The 20184-nt window shown below is 34.2% G+C and overlaps 1 protein-coding gene across 6 annotated transcripts in view; it reads left to right on the top strand.

Annotated features, from left to right (window-relative positions):
* IL6ST (interleukin 6 cytokine family signal transducer) overlaps positions 1-20184 on the top strand; it is a 49128-nt gene that overhangs the window by 14418 nt on the left and 14526 nt on the right. For 4 of the 6 annotated variants that reach the window (XM_057743352.1, XM_057743356.1, XM_057743350.1 and 1 more), the window contains 9 exons: positions 3144-3222; positions 7924-8229; positions 9129-9249; positions 12513-12679; positions 13246-13400; positions 15212-15371; positions 17447-17529; positions 18218-18428; positions 18994-19176. In XM_057743352.1, the coding sequence (XP_057599335.1) occupies positions 3159-3222; positions 7924-8229; positions 9129-9249; positions 12513-12679; positions 13246-13400; positions 15212-15371; positions 17447-17529; positions 18218-18428; positions 18994-19176 (1450 nt within the window). In that variant the 5' untranslated portion in view covers positions 3144-3158. Of the gene's footprint in view, positions 1-1579; positions 1706-3143; positions 3223-7923; positions 8230-9128; positions 9250-12512; positions 12680-13245; positions 13401-15211; positions 15372-15780; positions 15827-17446; positions 17530-18217; positions 18429-18993; positions 19177-20184 lie in introns of those variants that run through there. The other 2 variants (XM_057743366.1, XM_057743372.1) reach the window with 2 other exon arrangements.

The raw sequence follows: 20184 nt of genomic DNA on the forward strand, positions 1-20184 counted from the left end.
TTGAATTTTTATCCTTCTGGAGATATTTTATGCACATATAGAGAAATAAGTATATGTTTTATCTTTTTTGTCATGTCTTTGCCCATAAATAACAAACACACTGTTCTGTACCTTAGCAGTGTATTTTAGATATGATTCTATATTTGCACCTTTTTTTAATGACTACGTGTATACTATGTTTGGTTATGCTGTAATTTATCCAGTCCCCTGTTCATGAACATTTAGGTTGCTTCAGCCTTTTACTATTAAAAAGAATGCTGTAGTGAATAACCTTGTACATGTACTGTTTTGCTCATATCCATAGGGTAACATACTAGGAGTAGAATCATTAGATTCAAAGGTGTGTGTACTTTAATTTCAATTGATAGTGCAAAATTGGCCATACACCTTGTCTGTGTAGGGTTTTCGTTTTTAACCGAGGTCTAATTTACAAACAATAAAATTCACAGTTTTAGGTGTACAATTTGATGAGAAGGTTATGCCAGTTTACACTATAACTGGCAGCGTATGAGAATGCCTTTATGTCATATTCTCACAACACTGCTGATAACTTTTTAGTTTTTATATTTTTGCTGGTATTCAAGGTGAGAATGATATTGTAATATTTTGTTTGTTTACTATTTTTACTAACTACAACTTATATACAATAAAGTCCACAAATCCTAAGTGTACAGCTCCTGTTCAGCACTCCAGAATGCTCCCTTCTGTCTTCCCCCCACCCTCCCTGCAAAAGATAACCACTGTTCTGAGCTATTCCCATAGATTGTTAGCCTGTTTTTGAACTTCATATAAAGGGAATCATGTAGACTATACTTTTTTTGTGTTTGGTTTCTTCTGTGTTATATGTGAGATTCAGTCATGTTGTGAGTACCTGTAATTCTTTTTTTTTTTTTTTTTTGATTTATTTATTTTATTGGCTGTGTTGGGTCTTTTTTGCTGTGCACAGGCTTTCTTTAGTTGCGGTGAATGGGGGCTACTCTTCATTGTGGTGCGCGGGCTCCTCATTGCAGTGGCTTCTCTTGTTGCAGAGCACGGGCTCTAGGTGCGTGGGCTTCAGTAGTTGCAGCACGAGGGCTCAATAGCTGTGGCTCACAGGCTCTAAAGCACGGGCTCAATAGTTGTGGCGAACGGGCTTAGTTGCTCCGCAGCATGTGCAGTCTTCCTGGAGCAGCGATCAAACCCGTGTCCCCTGCATTGGTAGGCAGATTCTTAACCACTGCGCCACCTGGGAAGCCCCTGTAATTTATTCTTTTTCATTGCTGTGATTCAGTTACTTATTCAAGTATATACCACAATTTATTGTACTGCTTATGGATTTTTGGTTGCTGCTACTTTTCAGCTTTTATAAATACAACTTCAGAACATTCTTATACATTCCTTGAAGGAGTTTAACACTCATTTCTTTTGACTGTACACCTTATCTGGGTAGGTTTTGTTTGTCTTTAATTGAGGTCTAATTGATAAACAAAATTCACCAACTTGTAGTGTACAGTTTGTTAGAAAAGTTTCTCATGGGTCTCTCATATTTCTGCATGTCTTATGAGCAGAAGCCCTAACTGCCTTTTTTTTTTTTTTCCAGACTATCTTTTCAAGAATATTGGAAGATAGAAATGGTAGCTTACAGCCTTGGAAAATAGATATAATATTTCCTTCCAAAGTAAACGGCAGGTGTGCTTACTGCCATTTTAAGAGATTCGCATTTCCAGTAAGCTTAGTCTTCCTCTCCTGTAACACAATCCTCTGCATGTACAGGTGTTACATGACTCTTTTCACAATGCTCTGTGAATTGGGGCTTAGGCAACTAGTGCAAGAAAATGCTGCTAACTCTGACTACTGTTCCTGGTATGAGTAATAAAGTCATTTGTCCCTGACTCCAGGGTCTCTTGTCTTCTGCCAGTATCCATGAAACTGGCAGGCTAACTTGTTAGGTTGCGAGTAGGATCAAATCGCAGAGCCTTCACAATTCTTGACACAATTCTGTGAATTTTGACAAATGTATAGAATCTTGTCACCACCACAATCACATCAGCACATTTCTATCATCCCAAAAAGTTCCTTTGTGCCCCTTTACATCTATTCCCCTTCCCCACTTGAGCCCCAGCCAACGCCTGATCTGCTTTCTGTCACCCTAGTTTTGCCATTTGTTGACTTTCCCATACATAGAATTTTACAGTATATAGCCTGTTGTGTCTGGCTTCTTTCATTCAGCGTAACGCTGTGGAGCTTCATTCATGCTATTGCGTGTACCACTAGTTCCTTCCCTTTTATTGCTGACTAGTATTCTATTATATGATATACCATTGTTTAAATATTTGTCTGTCCATTCACCAGTTAACTGACCTTTGGATTGTTTCTAGTTTGGGACTATTATGAATGAAACTGCTATGAATGTTTGAGTATAAGTCTTCCTGTAGACATATATTTTTATTTCTCTTGGGTACATTCCTAGGAGTGGAAATGCTGAGTCTTATGGTGTGCTTTTAACTTGGTAAAGAACTGCCAAATTATTTTCCAAAGTGTCTGTATCGTCTTGCATTCCTATCTGGGTTGTTTTAATTTGTATCTCACTATGAGTGAGGTTGAAAGTATCATCTTATACATTTGAGTTACTTGTATTTCCTTCTCTATTAATTGCCTTGTTCAGCGCATCTTGCCTGTTTTTTTTGTAAACAGGCAAGATGAGGTGTTGGAATTTTTTAGTGATTTGTAGGCATTCTTCATATATCAGGGGATATTTTTTTGTCAAGCTATGAATTACATGTTTTTCCCCCATTTTGTCAATTATCTTTTGAAGTTGTTAATGCTGGGTTTTGCCATGTAGAAATTTGTCTCTGAAGCTCTCAGTCTCACAGTGTTTACTAATACTGCAAGGCTTCATAATACAGAAACAGAATTGCTCATTTATTTAACCTTAAAATATAAAATATGTTTCCCAGTAATATTTTATGTAGCCATAACTTTAGTGGGAATAAAGAAAAATATTCTGAAGACTTTAAGTTGTTTTCTGCATTCTCATAAGAATTTTACCGCCTTTTAGAAAACAGCTATACAATGGAAACAAAAGAGCTTTAGAAATTGTCTGAATTTATTATGTGTAGTAAGAGTACAAATATTTCATATAGTATTGCATGTGTCTTTTACAGAAATATCTATGCAAGATGTTGACATTGCAAACTTGGATAGTGCAAGCCTTGTTTATTTTCCTCACCACTGAATCCATAGGTAAGGTTCATAAAATAATCCTGCCTCCCACAAATTAGACTTGTGTATTTTTGTATAATTATATAATTAAGCTTATGCTGACTAATTATATCATTATGCTTATATATTCTTTCTAGGATAATTATTGAGAGAATGATGTCTTAAAAATGAATTTAAGTAAAAATATTCTTAATAAATTATAATTTATGTAATTTGAGTTGAAACAATCACTCAGTAATCCTATGTGCTGTTTAGCTGTACTAACAGTAACTTTAACGTAGAGAAGGGAAAAAGTTCTTTTATTTGTTCGTTTTTTTGAATAAATAGAAGATTTGTTAACTTTTTAGCACTTCACTTCTTAGTAGCCAAAGATGTGACTGAGCAGCAGTGTGATTGTGATAACAGAATAAAGAGGTCACCTGGAGCAGTACTGCTCATACTGGTCCACAGCCTGTCTGAGAACTGGTTGTTATTGGTCCACAATGAGATGAGTACAGAAATTAAGAATGAATGTTTACAAACTCTTAACAGTTGACAGAGCCGTGACATCCAAGCATGTGATCAGTGGACTTGTCTCACTGAACATTAATATAAAACAAAAGTATAAGTCTGTGAAAAATTGGGAGAAGAAAACCTAAACTGATCCTTCACCACAGATAATTTGAGAAGCGCTGCTCTAAGTCAAACCCTCTTCAAATTCAAGAATGCACCCTCTTTTTAAACAATTGAAATGATATAAACCTTATTTTGAAATTTTTCCTTATTTAAAAGTCTTTCCTCAGTCTTGAACCCAAATTTTCTTCCTTGTAACTTATTCTCATTAATCCTAGAAATCCTTCTATAGTAGGCACACTTTCCTTTCCCACTGTTCAACTCTTCAAGTATTGAAGGACTACTTTCCTACATCTATAACCCCTCTCTTCCCCAAACTAAATTTACCTAGTTATCCTAATCATTCTTTATAGGACGTGGCTTCTGATCTATATATGCTGATTCCCCTCCTGACTCTTCTCTTGGTTTCCCATATCATATTTAAAATACAATACTCTTCCACCTCTCCTACTTACCAACTGTGAAGCTTTAGCCAGTCACTTAATCTGTGTCTCAGTTTCCTGATCTGTAAGATGGGGATAATAACGGTCCCTAATTCCTAGGGTTACTGTGAGATTTAAGTGAGTTAATAATAGAGGGCATTTGGGCAATGCCTGGCCCACAGTAAAAATTATAAAAAGAATAATAATAATATATTTATTATTATTTTATTATTATTATTGAATAAAATGCACTTAAGAAAAAATATATGTGTGTGTCAGAACTAGACATGGTCTGAATATAGTGATTTTATTACTTACTTTGATCTGAACATCATTTTTATTAAAGCAACATAGTTTTTTACTCGCTAAGATACACCATAGTTTCATGTTAAGCTACCAGTCAGTGAAAATTTCCAGCTCATTTTCACATAAATTACTTTTAAGCCATTTCTCCCTCACTCTATATTTATTTCTTATCAGCCTAAATAGGAGCTAATTTTCTCTCTTGCAAAATTCATTAGCCTATCAGTCTAATCTTTCAACATAATTTTGAATCCTAACATTATCATCCAGATTGTTGGCAATCCATTTTAGTCTTGTCCTTTGCTGATTTGAGAAGAGTGTGTGTGTGTGTGTCTGTCTGTCTGTCTGTCTGTCTGTCTGTTTTCCCCCAAGTTGATAAAAATGTTGAAAATAACAAGACTATATTATCTATTGCTGCCACACAGATGACACTAAAACTTCAGGCCTTGAAATGATATTACTTATTATTTCTCATGGTTTCTGTGGGTCAGGAATACAGACGGGCACAGTCAGACTGATTCTTCTTTGCTCTATGATGTCTGGGGCCTCAGCTAGAATATTCAAAGATTGGGGACTGGAATCATCGGAAGGCTCACTCACTTACATGTCTGATGTTGATGCAGGCTGTAGACTGGGGGCTTTGCTGGGGCTGTTGGCCAGAGCAGCACACGTGGTCTCTCCATGTGGCCTTGGCTTCCTTGCATGTGGCTGGGTTCCAAGGGCAAATGGCCCAAGAGAAAAAGAGAGCTAGTCATAAGTTGTGTTTTTTTGATGATCTAGCCTTGGAAGTCACTTAGCACACTCTGTTGGCTGCAGCAGGCATAAACACCCTTAAAGATCTGAGGGCAGGAGAGGAATATAGACCCCCATTTCTTTGTAGAAGGAGTATCAGTCACTTTGTAAGATGAGCATGTGGGATGGAATACATATATAGGTCTGACCTTCTTTGGAAAATACAGTCTGAGCCAAAGACTGAGACCAGGCCCTTTAGCATACTACCTAAGTCTCCCTCTCATTGACTTTTTTAGTCAGTGATATTTTTGTGTATGACTAATCAACCAATTAAAAATGTATTAGTTTGAAGCTATGAAATTTCTGTTTTTGTAGATAAAGAAGAACGAAATATCAGCATTTCATAATGTTCATTCTAATATCTGTTATAGTATATTCTAATCTGCAATTCTTCATCTTGTCTACATGAATATCCCAACTAGTTTTATCAAATACCTTTTTTTAAATTAAAATACTCTTTTTAAAATTTGATCTCAAATAGCATAGTAGTTCTATAAAAATGGGTTTTGTTTGGCATGGGGTAGTTTCAGTGAGCTTGTGTTTCACTTTGAAAAACTGGAACATTTGCCCATTTCTAGTATTTCTCTTATTCTGTGTGACTAAAGATTGTTATTTAGTCTCTGGTTATATCTTATGTTCTTTAGTACTCTGAAGTATATTTCATAGGTACTGTTCCCTCTAATTATTATGGAGAAAGTAAGACAGGAATGATTTTACCAAGGAATAAAGTAAGGTCAAGGCAGTTTTAAGTACTGGCTCAGTATCACAAGGTAACTTATTAGTATGCTACGAGATGGAAACAGAGTAGTTTGTGCACTGGGACTTGCCACAGATGTATAAATAATGGCAAGGTCATGTAAATAGGCTACATCATAAGTTTTGAGGCAAAGAAATAAACATTCTGACTCTGGGCCTTATGGGCTTTATGAGATATGGAATAAAGATAATTCTTTAGCTTTTTAAAGTAGTTTTATCCTTTGTGCAGTCTAACTTGGGACCAAGTTGGGATTGGAAGAATCTGCCTGTTACTTGAGGTTGACCCAGTAGAAGTATCTCAGTGTTTTTTATAAAATAAAGGATTGAAGCAAATGATCTCCAAGTTTTTTCTCAGTTTCGTTATTCTCTGATTCTGTATGTCTTTTACCTTAACTGCTAGACCCAGTTACCTCTAAGAGACCCTTCCAGACCCCCTCACTGTGACTAGATTACTTGTCTCTGGAGAGTAGTAGTAATGGTTATAGACTAGCATTTATTGGAGGCCTACTGAATACCTACCTACTGCCATTGCAGTAGGTTCTTTACGGAACTAACTTCTAATCTCAGAAAGCTTTCCACGATAGCCATTATTAACTTCATTTTCCAAGTGAAGAAATTGAAGCTAAGATAGAACTTTAGATTCCATTGGCAAATGTGATTGACTGGAGAAAGCTGCCTTAAGTTTCTATACCGTGAGAATAGAGAAAGAGAAATAGAGTCATGCCAAATATTTGAGAATTTTATCTTGATGGTAATAGGTAGCCATTAAATAATTTAAAATAGATAGGGAAATGGCATATTCATTTTTGAACAGTAACTCTGGCAGCTGTATGTAGGATAAACTAGAAGGAGGTCAGATTGTGGTATAATATGATGGCGTAAGTGCCAGCAGCCAAAATAGGGTTGTTGAGAAGAGGTTGATACACATACGAGAACAAAAAAGACTCACAGAGTATTGGAGGCGGCTAATTAGAGAGAGAGGACTACAAGGTTATCAGGCCTAGATGACTGGATGGGAGTGATGTTGTTAGCAGAGATAGAGAGATAAGAATAAGAATAAATTTGGAAGGGACAGTGATGCATATCGTTTTAGACATGTTCATTTTAAAGTACTTACGGACTATCTCAGGTGGATGTCTTGTAAGCCATTGAGAACTTAGGAAGTTAGAGCCAGAGACAGGGGTTTAGATGTCATCAACATGGAGTAGGTGATAGGTAAAGCATATAGTTGTTTTTATTTTTTTATACTATTTGATTCTCTGTTTTTTTAATATGTGATTTTATCCTGTATACCTATTGTGAAAACCAGTGTATTTGGCCATCTTATTCTTTTCTGTTTTTTACTGCTTCCTTGCTCTTTCGTTTTTGTCTGATTTTGATATATGAACAATGTATACTGTCTTTCCATGCCCCACTTCGCACCCAAAGGCATTCAGGACTGGCAAGGAGCAGAGACCACTGCCTGTCTTCTGGAGGGTCTAATTTAGACGCTGGGTCTGAATCAAGAAACAGGATTGGTGGCGGAGCAAGTATGAATCATGCTGCAGGCAAACTGTTTCCTAAAATAAAGCAAAGTTAGAATATCATACAAGGGCTGAAACTTGCATAGGTTTGTTTTTGTTTTTTTTAATCCAGCTCCATCTGCCATATAATTTGTATACTTCTTTACAAGTTTGGACATTAAATTCCGACCATATTAACTTTCACTGTGTTTCTTCTTTTTCAGTGTCTTTAGAGATATTTTAATGAAGATTGAGAAACTGCATTGATACAGAATATCATTTTGTACCAGAAAAGTTCAGTCCATTTTTATGTTTTCTGTTATTGTTCTTTTCAGGAGAACTTCTAGATCCATGTGGTCGTATCCACCCTGAATCTCCAATTGTACAACTTGGTTCTAATTTCACGGCAGTTTGTGTGCTAAAGGAGAAATGTATGGATTATTTTCACGTGAATGCTAATTACGTTTTCTGGAAAACAAACCATGTTATTGTTCCTTATGAACAATATACTGTCATAAACAGAACAACATCTAGTGTCACATTTACAAATATATCTTTATTAAATATTCAACTCACTTGCAACATTCGTACATTTGGACAGATTGATCAGAATGTTTATGGAATCAGAATAATTTCAGGCCGTAAGTTTTTACTTTTTTCTTATTTCAGACTTTGTCATGACTGTTGAATTACGTCTTTAATGTCTGTTGTCTTTTGGTCTTTATGAAATGCAGTAACTCTCAGCTCAGTGAGTTTTGGACATTTTTTTTTTTAAATGAGCTTAGAAGTAAACTGAGTTTGCATTACAAATATACAAAAAGCCTAAAGAGTAACATAGGTTTTATATTGTCCCTGAAAGTCAAGCATCTGTCAGTTTTCTAGAAAAATATTCTGACATGAAACACCCCTAGAAAATGTTGAATTGAAATCTGTGACTATATTCATAGTAACTTTCAATATCCCTTGGTTGCTGAGAAAATGTAGTATAAAGCAACTGCCTGAGGAAGGTGAATAAACACTGGAGAGAGTCCTTCTTCTGTGTTGAAGTAAATAAGTAAACTTAGTGTGATCTAAGAGTGGATTACCAAATTTGTGGATCACCCAAAACTACAATTTTGGCATTTGCTTTTTCCAGCAGAGTTTGGGAAGGCAATAGGGAGAGAAATATAAATGAATCATTTTTGCTTCTATTTAATTGCCTCTCACTAACATTCAAATATTATTTTAAGATACACTTAATGGAGAAGTCAGTCTATAATGCTGTCCAGCTATAAATGAAAGTTGATTTTGTGTAGAAAATTAATTTGAAACATACCTATTAATGATAATTATGATAGAAAATGTATGTTCTATCTAAAAGGTTTGAATTTAAATAGAAAATAAATTAATTTTTAATCACCAGTCTTTCATTATTTTCTTTTTTCTTGGGTTTGTTTTTTTCTATCTGATTTAGGTTGTTTTAAATTTATAAAGTAGTATATAAATTCATGTTACTTGTGAATATAAAGCTTTTTGAAAATTGCTGATTTCTCCCTTTTAGTGCCTCCAGAGAAACCTAAAAATTTGGGTTGTATTGTGAATGAAGGAAAGAAAATGATGTGTCAGTGGGACCCTGGAAAGGAAACACACCTGGAAACAAACTACACTTTAAAATCTGAATGGCAAGTTATTTTATATTTGTTATACATTGAATTTATCAGGTTAGCCTTTTGTGCTAGAATTTTTATTTTGTCAAGTAGTAATATTAAATGCAAAGTTTTAAACATTTTATTTAACTTTTTATTTTAGAACATCTGAAACATGAAAGTAGAAAGACTAGTATAAGAAATCCTCATGTGCTCATCATCCAGCTTTAGTAATGATCCACTCATGACCAGTCTTATTTTATATATACCCCACCCCAGATTATTTTAAAGAAAATCTAGACATCATCTCATCTCATCCATAAATATTTTAGTACATCTGTCTAAAAGATGACACTTTTTTTAAAAACATGACTACATACCCAAATATAATACTTTCATATCATCATATTTTTAACTGGTGTTCAAATTTTCCCAGTTGTCTCATAAATACATGTATATTTTTTTACATTTGTTCAAATCAAGATTTAAATAATCACTATATATTGCCAGTTCGTATGTCTTGTCTCTCTTAACCATAGGTTCCACCTCCTTCTCTCTTCTTTCTCTTTGCAATATAGTTGTTAAAATAATGGCTATGCATTATTTAACACATTTCTCAGTCCTTTTATTTCCTAAAACTTGCCATTAGATCTAGACACTTAATCAGATTTGGGTTTAATTTTTTTTTTCCCAAAAATTATTCATAGGAGTAATATGTACATCCATTAGGAACGACCATATGTTTGATTGTTTTTCTTATACTAAGTTTGAGCAGTGGTTTTGGGTATTATAAAGTTCCCCGTTAGTTTTTTTTTTCAAACATAAAGAAAAGTTGAAAGAATTTTACAGTGAACATTTATACATACTCATTACCTAGATTCTGCAGTTAACATTTTACTATATGTGCTTTGTCACATACTTATTTATCTGAGCATCCTTGCCTCCATCTACCAATCCATCTTTTTTTTAATGCATTTCAAAGTGAGTTACAGACATTCATATACTTCATCCTTAATCACTTCAGCATTTATACCATTAATTAGATTCATTAACTAGATGTTTACAAAAACAGGTATGTTTTTGTTTTTAGGTAAAAATTTATCAGTATCCCTTGGGACTTCCTTGGCGATCCAGTGGTTAAAACTCTGCGCTTCCACTGCAGGGGGTGTGGGTTTGATCCCTGGTTGGGGAACTAAGATTCTGCATGCTTGCATGGTGTGGCCAAAAAAAAGAAAATTTATGTATTTCTCAAGATATACTTACATATCTTAAGTGTGTTATTCAGTGAGTTTTGACTAGTGTATAACTCAAACCCCTATTAAGATATAGAACGTTTGTATACTATTACACCCTCATGCCCCTTCCCAGTCAATCGCAACCACCACCCTATTTCACCCCATTCCACAAGGCAATTACTTGTCTCATTTCTTCCCTATAGATTTTTGCTTATTCCAGAATGTCATAAATGTAATCATAAAGTATGTGCTCTTTTTGTGAAAGGACTTACTACTCAGCAGAATGGTTTTGGAATTTAACCATGTTGTTTCCCATTAGTTTTTCACTTAAATGTTCAAGCAGTCATCAATGATCATTATTTATATATGAGGTACAAAATAATGGTATTCTTTTTCTTTTTTTTTTTCACCTAAATTACTTAAAGAAAGCTTTTCTCCATCAACTATTGGTTACCCTGAGGTACAGTTCATATAAGAGAAGCAAAATGGTGTTAATATTTTCTCTTTATTAATCAGTTTTATAAGTTGGTTCCCTAGCATCCATCCTCCAATGGTAGATATAAAGGGTTTTTCTCCTCATTATGAATTCATATTTAAACATATTTGATGTGTTTTAATCCATTACAGTTATTATTCTTAGTACTTAAATTGTCCCATCTTTGATGAGTGGGAACTTTTCAGATTGGCTCATCCTTTCAACACAGCTTCATTAGTCTTTGATAGCTTCCTGATTTCTGAAGTGACATGATGTTCCAGGTTCATCTTAATATGTTTTCTGCCCCAGACCTAGACTCAACCATTTCGTGAGTAGTCGTGGTTCCACTTAGTGTGAAATACTATTTAGAGACTGCAGTCTGGGTGTTGGGGATCTCATTGCTACTGGGTTGTTATTTCTAGGCTTCTTCAGTGGAAGGAGCTAAGAATGTTTTTAAGATAAAATACATCATGAACTCATGCTGGTATTTCCAGGGTTTTTAATTCATCTATCTAACATCTATATCTCCTTTCATCTATGCTGAAAACCTTAGTTCCCAGCAATACCAACGTAATTATTCATTTGCTTTATTCCACAGTAAACACAACAGCGAAAGAGTAACAATTCCAATATTAGCACCAACAATGTGATTACTAAAAAGAATGTTAAGATTGTTCTTTCTCTCACTAAGGACATAATTAAGTTACTTGAAATAGTTCCTTCCTATGTGTTATACCACCAACTCAGTACAAGAATTCATATTTTTGCTTTTGGTTTTTAAGAATTTTCTTCATTGTATAAAATAATAAATTAATCCACACAAATTTCTAAGACAAGATATGTTCACAGAAGTCTCTGTTCTCTGTCTCCTTTACATTATTTCCTCCCTCCCTCTAGAGCTTACCTGTTTTGGTTTGGTTTTGATTTATCCTTCTATTTTAAAAAGTAGCATATATATATATATATATATATATATATATATATATATATATATTCCTAATTGATGCATAATTTAAACATATGTGAGTAAATATGGTCATGTCACTTGAAATTTTTATGGTGATAGAAATCAGAAAGTGGTTGCCTGGGTTTGACTGGAAAGGGGCTGAAGGAATTTTCTGGGGTGACAGAAATTCTTATCCCTACCCTATCACCTCCTAGCGTATTGTGCTTTGAAAAAGCATACTGTGCTTAAAGAAAGACATTGCTGGTACAGTAAGGATTCTGTTTCAGGAAAGAAAAGGAAGGAAATTCTGTTTCAGTACTGATATCACAGGAAATGAATAATTTTTGGAGAACTGTCAATGGGGATGGAGCATAACATTCTAAATGTGATATTCTTGGAGTAAAATTTTGAAAATAATTTTGTATTTTAAGATATAGATCAAACTCAGTTTTAAAGAAAAACGGGTGAATATTTAACAAGTTGTTTTTATTGTTCAACGGTTTATTCTAAACTTATTGGAATTAACTTTTTTATTCTAAACTATAATAATCTGGGTCTCATCAAACTCTTTTGAAGTAACCTTTTTCACTCTAATTTTTTCAAATCTATTTTTAATGACTGATTCTACCATTTTTGTATTTAGGGCAACAGAGAAGTTTGATGATTGTAAAGCAAAACGTGACACCCCCACCTCATGCACTGTTGATTATTCTCCTGTGTATTTTGTCAACATTGAAGTCTGGGTAGAAGCAGAGAATGCCCTTGGGAAGGTTACCTCAGATCATATCAATTTTGACCCTGTAGATAAAGGTAGTTATAAACCTAAATTTGAGAATTTATTAGAATATACAGTGGTTTATAAATTAAAGTAGTTTTAAGTTTAATGTAGAAATAAGCATTTATTTTATTGTCTTAGTGACTTTTACAAATTCACTTCATCAACATTAATTAAAAATAATTTGGAAAAAGAAAAATATCTCTAATCCAACCACACTCACAGCTGTTTTCACTTTGAATATTATCTTCTGGTATTTGTCTAAATATCAAACATTTTGTAGCATTGTAATCTTGGTATACCTGCTCCATTTTTGTTTTTTTTAATTTCTTATATCATAAATATTTAACTGTCTTTCAATATCTGAACCTGAAAAGATTGACAGATGTAATACACTGACAGGGAAAGAAAACGAGAGGTTCTTTATGAACCTTTCCTTTCCCTTAAGACAGTACGGCATAGCATTGCTTTTAGAGAAAGGAGCTCATTTGGTGAGAGTAAATGAATACTGGGAAGTAAAATATAAAGAGTATACTTGCCTTTGTATAAGAAGTTGTAAAAGTAAAACAGGATAAACATTAGAATCTATTTTATTCTTCAGTGAAACCCAATCCACCACATAATTTATCAGTCAGCAACTCAGAGGAACTATCTAGTATTTTAAAATTGACATGGATCAACTCAAGTATTAAGAGTTTTATAAGACTGAAATATAACATTCAATATAGGACCAAAGATGCTTCAACTTGGAACCAGGTAAATTGAAAGTTACTATTTATTCAAACAGTCTTTCTTGCAACCCACTAACCTAAAAGTCTCAATCATTTTCTGAATGTCTTAAGTTTCTGGTTATGTGAAGTATTTTGCTTGACACCTCTTCTAGATCTGTATTTCAAGCAAGGACCAACAGGAAGCCATCCAGATAGAAGATACAGTTTTGCTCAATACAGTAGCTTTTAAGTGAAATATAAAAGTGATGCAGGATGATAGGGAATAGCATTTTTGACAAGAGGTGAAAGGACCACAAATAACAGGAAGCAGATTAAGTAGAGGAATAAAAATTAAGAGATTATATGGGTAAGGTAGAGCAGGGATTAGCAGACCACACCTGCAGGCCAAATTCAGCCTGTCACCTGTTTTTGTAAATAAAGTTTTATTGGAACGCAGCCACACACATTTGTTTACATATTCTCTGACTTTTTTTGTGCTACATAGAAAGTGTTGAGTAGTTGCAACAGAGAACGTCTGACCCACAGTCTAAAATATTTACAGTCTAGCCCTGTATAGAAAGTTTGCCAACCCATGAGTTAGAGGAGGGGATTGTAAGACTGAAAAGGAAAAAGACACTGAAAAGGGAAAAGACATCTACCCAAAGATGATATCAGCAAAAGAAAAACTTGGAGCTTTTTGAAAGGCTATCATCATAGCATTGAGCTCCGCATACTATTCATTGTTGTAACTCCATTTACCACTTAACAGTATGCTTTTGCTTTGCTTCTCTGGTTGCAAAAACTGAGCTTAGAAGGAAATTGAGCCCATGACCTTCCTGCTTCTGTCGTCCATTCCACTTATCTAAAGGGCTCAGGATATAATAAGAAAAAGCGACAAACCAAAATGGATTAATGCTTCATGTTGTACATGAGGATTGTACAGAGAGGGTACATACCAGAAGTTCTTCAAAATATTTTTTAATATCATAGAATCTTAATTCATTGGTACAAAAGACTGACACCTATTTTGTATTCAATATTGAAATCTCAGAGTGGTAGAAAGAACCTGTTATTTATCTATGTTTAGTCTACTCTTTATTTCCTCAAAACCAAGTTTATCTACAAAGATAGCTTTTGTTTTTCTTAATTGGGCTGGTTATCTTCCTTTTGCCTAGATCTACACTCTACCCTTCTCCACCCTACTCTTTGTCTTGGGATGCTGATCTGTATGGATTTATCTGTTGGTTCTCTCTAGTTTCCTAGTGGGTTCCTAGTTGATGGGAGGAGGGGTCCTGGCAGAGAGAGGAGAGAGAGAAGTGAGGTCAGCATATTCATTTTCCCTGCTTCCTCCCTGGAGCTTTCCTGTCTCAACCTAAGGTCACTGCTTCTCTAAAGTTAACCCTTTGTGACCCTGTTCTTCCAGGTTCTAGTACTGCCCCTCATCCCTTTGGGTCTAAAGGTGGTAGCATCTACAAGCCCCAGAGTACTTCCTGTACTATCTAAGGTTTCCCTACACTCTGCCCATGTTTCCTTTAGTAAACCCTCCTCGAACTAAATTCTCATTGCAATTTCCATCCTTTTCCTGCTGAGACCCTGAGTGTTACAGGGACATAGAAGAAATAAAGAAAAGAAAGGATTAATAATAGATGCCTCCATATTTCCCAAACCTATTAACTTTGCTGATTTTGACTGCTTTTTCACTTGCATTTATTTCTGTCCAGAGCTTGAGTCAAATTAGTCTTCTTTCATTAGTTATTAGTCTTGTTTCGTTAATTAGCTTTTAAAATCTTAGGCAGTTTAGAAGATGTATAATAAATACTTTTGAGTTTTTTGTTGGTCAATTTGCTTTGTTTTCAGATTCCTCCTGAAGATACAGCATCTACCCGATCTTCATTCACTGTCCAGGACCTTAAACCTTTTACAGAATATGTGTTTCGTATTCGTTGTATGAAGGAAGATGGTAAAGGATTTTGGAGTGACTGGAGTGAAGAAGCAAGTGGGATCACATATGAAGATAGTAAGTAAATAAGTATGTGAAGAAAAAAACATTGGAATTCTGATTACTAATTATGTCTGGTTTTAATAATATAGACCTCATTGCTTATTTTGTAATCATTTTATTCAAACTCACATTTTACACTTTTTAAAATATATGAAGGTATAAAATTTAATATGCATTATTGATAGTATAAATCTGATACCTAATTAAAGAAAATTATGGATTAGTGTCTTAGATGCCATGAAAAAACCAGTAACTTAATGGTTGATAAGCCCAGAAAATGTTATTAAGAGAGAGAAGTCCAGAAATATCTCTAATGGTTCATATTCTGAATCATTAAAATCACACTATCTAGCAAACGTGCTTTAGACCCCCACTGTCAAAAAGATATTTGTACTATAGTTTTTATTCATTTCTTTTTTATCAGTACTTGATAAGCTCCTGGAAAAGAAAGCATCCTGGCATTTTGGTCAGTTGGTTTATTTTCGTTTTCCATTTTTCTCTCATGATAATACAATGTATATAGTGTAGAATCCAAAAGGCATAAAAGGATACACAATGTTAAAGTAAGATTCCTTCCCCAACGCAGCCGTTGCTAATTTCTTCTGTAACCATCAAGAAATAATCCTATGGCGTATAGTTTTTGGGGTTTTTTGGGAACATTTTCCTATCTTGGTCACCCTTTTTAGGTGTCAGTGGCAGCAGCCAAGGCTTTAAAACCTTCCCTACCACCTATATCCCTTCACTTCCATGGAGCTCTACCAGAGGTTTTGTGAGAGTTACGTGAATTGAGAATGTCGAAGGCAGAAAAGTAAAGTACCCTTCTCCGTGAAGAATTTTCTCTCCTTCTGATACATGCCAGGAGACAAAGTAATCCTACTATTGCTGGCTTGGGAGTCCTTAATCACATTCCTTTGTCTTGGCCAGGAATTCTGACACTGATATTCTTGGGGCCTTTAAAAGTACTTGGGTCAGTTTGGGGGAGTTCCTGAACTACTTTAAAATGTAGACAAGGCAGACTTTTAAATTGTGTGTATAAAGTCTATAATCACAAAAGATTATCAAGTAATGTTCAGTGAGAAAGCAGAATAAAGTTATATTCTTATTACAACTATAAAAAAAATGTAGACAAAATATTGTAGTTAGTATTTGAATTTTCTGGAGAGATGGTACATAACCTTTGTCAAATCAAAGAGATATCTGGTGTCCAAAAAGTTGTGAATCATTGGATTATACATTTCTTCAAATCAGTGAAAGACGCTTCTAGGTCCTCTTTATATTAGGCACCATTTCCAGCCCATAAAATTTCCTTTATAACTTCATGCTCTTGATTCTCTCGGGGTGCTGCACTGCACTCAGGTGTATATCTATTTGAACCCCCTGTACCAGCTGCTTTTCCCCCAGCCTTCCTGGTCTGCCTTTCCTCTTCTCTCTGTGTTGTCACCTGTGATTGCCTCTTCATGGTGAGCACATCACTGCTTAGATTTTATTCAGATCCTTTTTTATTCTGTTGAATACCATATTTCAGTTACATTTATAAAAATTTTGAATTCTTAAAACATAATTATCAGCGTTTGATGTTTTGTAAAGTGCTTTTTCATATGGTTGGTGATTATTACAACAATCCTGTGAATTTATGTTCATAATATCCCATTACATTGACTCACGCAGCATAAGGTAATAAACTTATACTACATTTAACTCCGTTTATTTTCATTTGCCTTATATTCTTAAATGTATGCATTTAGGGGTTTTAAGCATGTATTTAAATATGATATTTCAGTTTGATTTTTAGCAGTAAGAAATAGTGACACAGCTTTGGTTATTGCTTAGGATGTATTTGTTCCTTTAAAATTTTAAGATTACAAAAGAGTTTCAATACAATCTAAATCATCAAGCTATCACCCTGACTAAAGAAAGACCCAGGCATATCATGCTGGGATGGGAAAATGCTGGTATAAAGAAAGAGTTAGAGACACCATATGATTGGAGGGCAAGAATATTAAGAACAAAGTAAGAGAATAATTTCTAGGATTTTATTTTACGGCTATAATAAAAACTTTTATTTTAAAAAGTTTATATCATCTCTTTAGGACCATCCAAGGCACCAAGTTTCTGGTATAAGATAGAGCCATCCCATGTTCATGGCTGTAGATCTGTACAACTCATATGGAAGGTAAAAAAAAATTGCCTATTTATATTCTTTTATTTCTTATAACTGTATTTTATATGGTATTATGAGTGGAGCTTAATTTTTGGTATCAAATAGTATTTGATAACTTTTTAATAAATAGAAACACAAAGCTTTATATATACTATAAAGAAGTCGGGTTCATTGGCACCTCAGATATTTCAGCATAGTTCTGTGAAAGTTCTATGAGAAGAGGGGCCTTGTTTTTTATCGAACTTTCCTCAGTGCCTCACAGAAAATAATTAATAAATGTTTTAGGTAATCAGAATGTATGCTGGTAATAGGAAATAAAATTGTTGGCACTCCATAAATGTTTATGAGTGCAAATAAGATAAATAAGATAAAATAAGATACAAAGAAAATAAAATACAAAGAAACATACTCAGACATAATATAATTTAGGCCAACATAGCCTCAGTGCAGAATTGTATAGAAAACTAAAAGCTAACAGAATGGTGCTACTTTCCCTATTAGTTAAAGTCATGCTTTTACTCTTCATTCAGTGTGTACTAGCTTTACTTCAGTAGTGAGTTCAAAGTAAGGTTGCCAGTCCTTTCCAATTAAATATTTAGAGATTTGACATAATAGCAGAATTTGTGAACATGAAGCAAAACTGATTAACATTATTCAAGATTTATGAAGTACATTTCTAAAATAAATTATTTTATTACAGACATTGCCTCCTTTTGAAGCCAATGGAAAAATCTTGGATTATGAAGTGACTCTCACAAGATGGAAATCACGTTTACAAAATTACACAGTTAATGACACAAAACTGACCATAAACCTCACAAATGATCGCTATATAGCAACTCTGACAGCAAGAAATCTGGTTGGCAAATCAGATGCATCTGTTTTAACTATCCCTGCCTGGGACTTTCAAGGTTTGTGTCCCTGAGATGGAGCCTGACTTATGAATGGGAAAGGGTAGTTAGATATGGACAAGGCTCCTGTAAAAAACATAAGTATTCTAAGACTGTATCAACAGTGATCATATTTTTAGAAATCAGTTAGCAGCCAAATCTGTTCCATCATTTTGTGTCTCACTTAAACTTTGCAGTAAGCTACTTAATTCATTTAAACATTTTCTGATTATTTATCTTTTTTAAAAATATATTTTTAAGGCTTTAGGAACTTTATATGCATATGACTTAAATATATTGTTTTTCTATAGCTTCATCTGTAGCTTTCAAAGAAGAAAAAATTGCAACTATGTAACAAAACACTTGAAGAATTTTGGGAAAGGAAGAATTTAAGTTCCAAAATGGACTATTTACATATAAATTATAATAAAGTGCTTTTATTCATGTAAATACGTGTTGATATTATATGCTACGAAAACATGATAGCAAGGTAGATCACATGGTTATGGAAATGAATGTAAAATATTGGAATATCAAATTTTTAAATGTTCATTTATCATATCCGTATTCAAACTTTGTTTTAAAGCTTCTCACCCCATAACGGATCTTAAAGCATTTCCGAAAGATAACATGCTTTGGGTAGAATGGACTGCTCCAAATGAATCTGTAAACAGATACATACTTGAGTGGTGTGTATTATCGGATAAATTGCCCTGTATCCCAGACTGGCAACAAGAAGACGGTACTGTACATCGCACCTATTTAAGAGGTATACCTGGCTAGAAACATTTAAGTTGATGTCCTTTTTCTAGCTCTTTAGACAGATTTTTCTTTTACATATTCTTTGCTGCTTTGTAGGTTTTGTGGTCCATTGAAAAGACTTCAGGTTTATCATAGTTACTAGTTACATCTTGTTTACTAGATTTGCGACCCTCAGCAAGTCACACTTAACTTCTCTAAACTGCAGGGTCTGTTTATGGACTAAGTGGGGTTAATAGTATCTTCTTGTAATACTCCACTGTTGTTTTGATCATCAAAGAGATGTTCACAAAACTTCTTAAGTAAGAAATATAAGATAATCCAACCTCTGCTGCTAACTAGTATGTTCTCTGTACCTGATTGAACTCCCTCATCCTTTAATGAGAAAATATTTTCCCTGAACATCTGAATGCCTTGTTGAACACGGGAAGCAGAACTAGAACTTAGGTTTCCTTGTCTTTTAAACTGGAAGTCCTAATGAAGGACAGAAAATAGCATATTACAGAGCTCCAAAATGAGTCGCTCTCATTGTAAGGTACTACTTATCAAGTGATACAACAATTTTAAAGAGAAAACAAAGCACTCAGTTTGTGTGTGTGTAAAGGAGGATAACCATTAGAATTCAGCTGCAAATAATGATTAATCAGAAAAAACCTGTTAACAAAAATATGCCATGTATCTTTATATATAGCTATAAAGTTAATGAGCTTTATTCATAACATAGGCTGTTTGACCCTCATTAACCTATTATTTAATATATAATTTTACTAATCCTGGTTGTCTAGTTTATCAATCTTACCCAAATAAAAGCAAGGTGGAGCTAGAGAGAAGATAGAAACTTTTAATATAACATAGCATAGGCTCTGGAGACCTTCATGTTGTGCAGGTATCTCCACATAGTTCAGTAGGCCTTATAAAGCATCACTGTATTACAGCAGAATATAAAAGTTATCTTCTTGATAATATTGAATCATCAAGAAAATTACTCTTTTTAAGAAGGCAAAGAAGCATATGTAAC

This window comes from Hippopotamus amphibius, chromosome 1 (assembly GCF_030028045.1).
Source record: "Hippopotamus amphibius kiboko isolate mHipAmp2 chromosome 1, mHipAmp2.hap2, whole genome shotgun sequence".
In the NCBI taxonomy this organism is placed as follows: Eukaryota; Metazoa; Chordata; class Mammalia; order Artiodactyla; family Hippopotamidae; genus Hippopotamus; species Hippopotamus amphibius.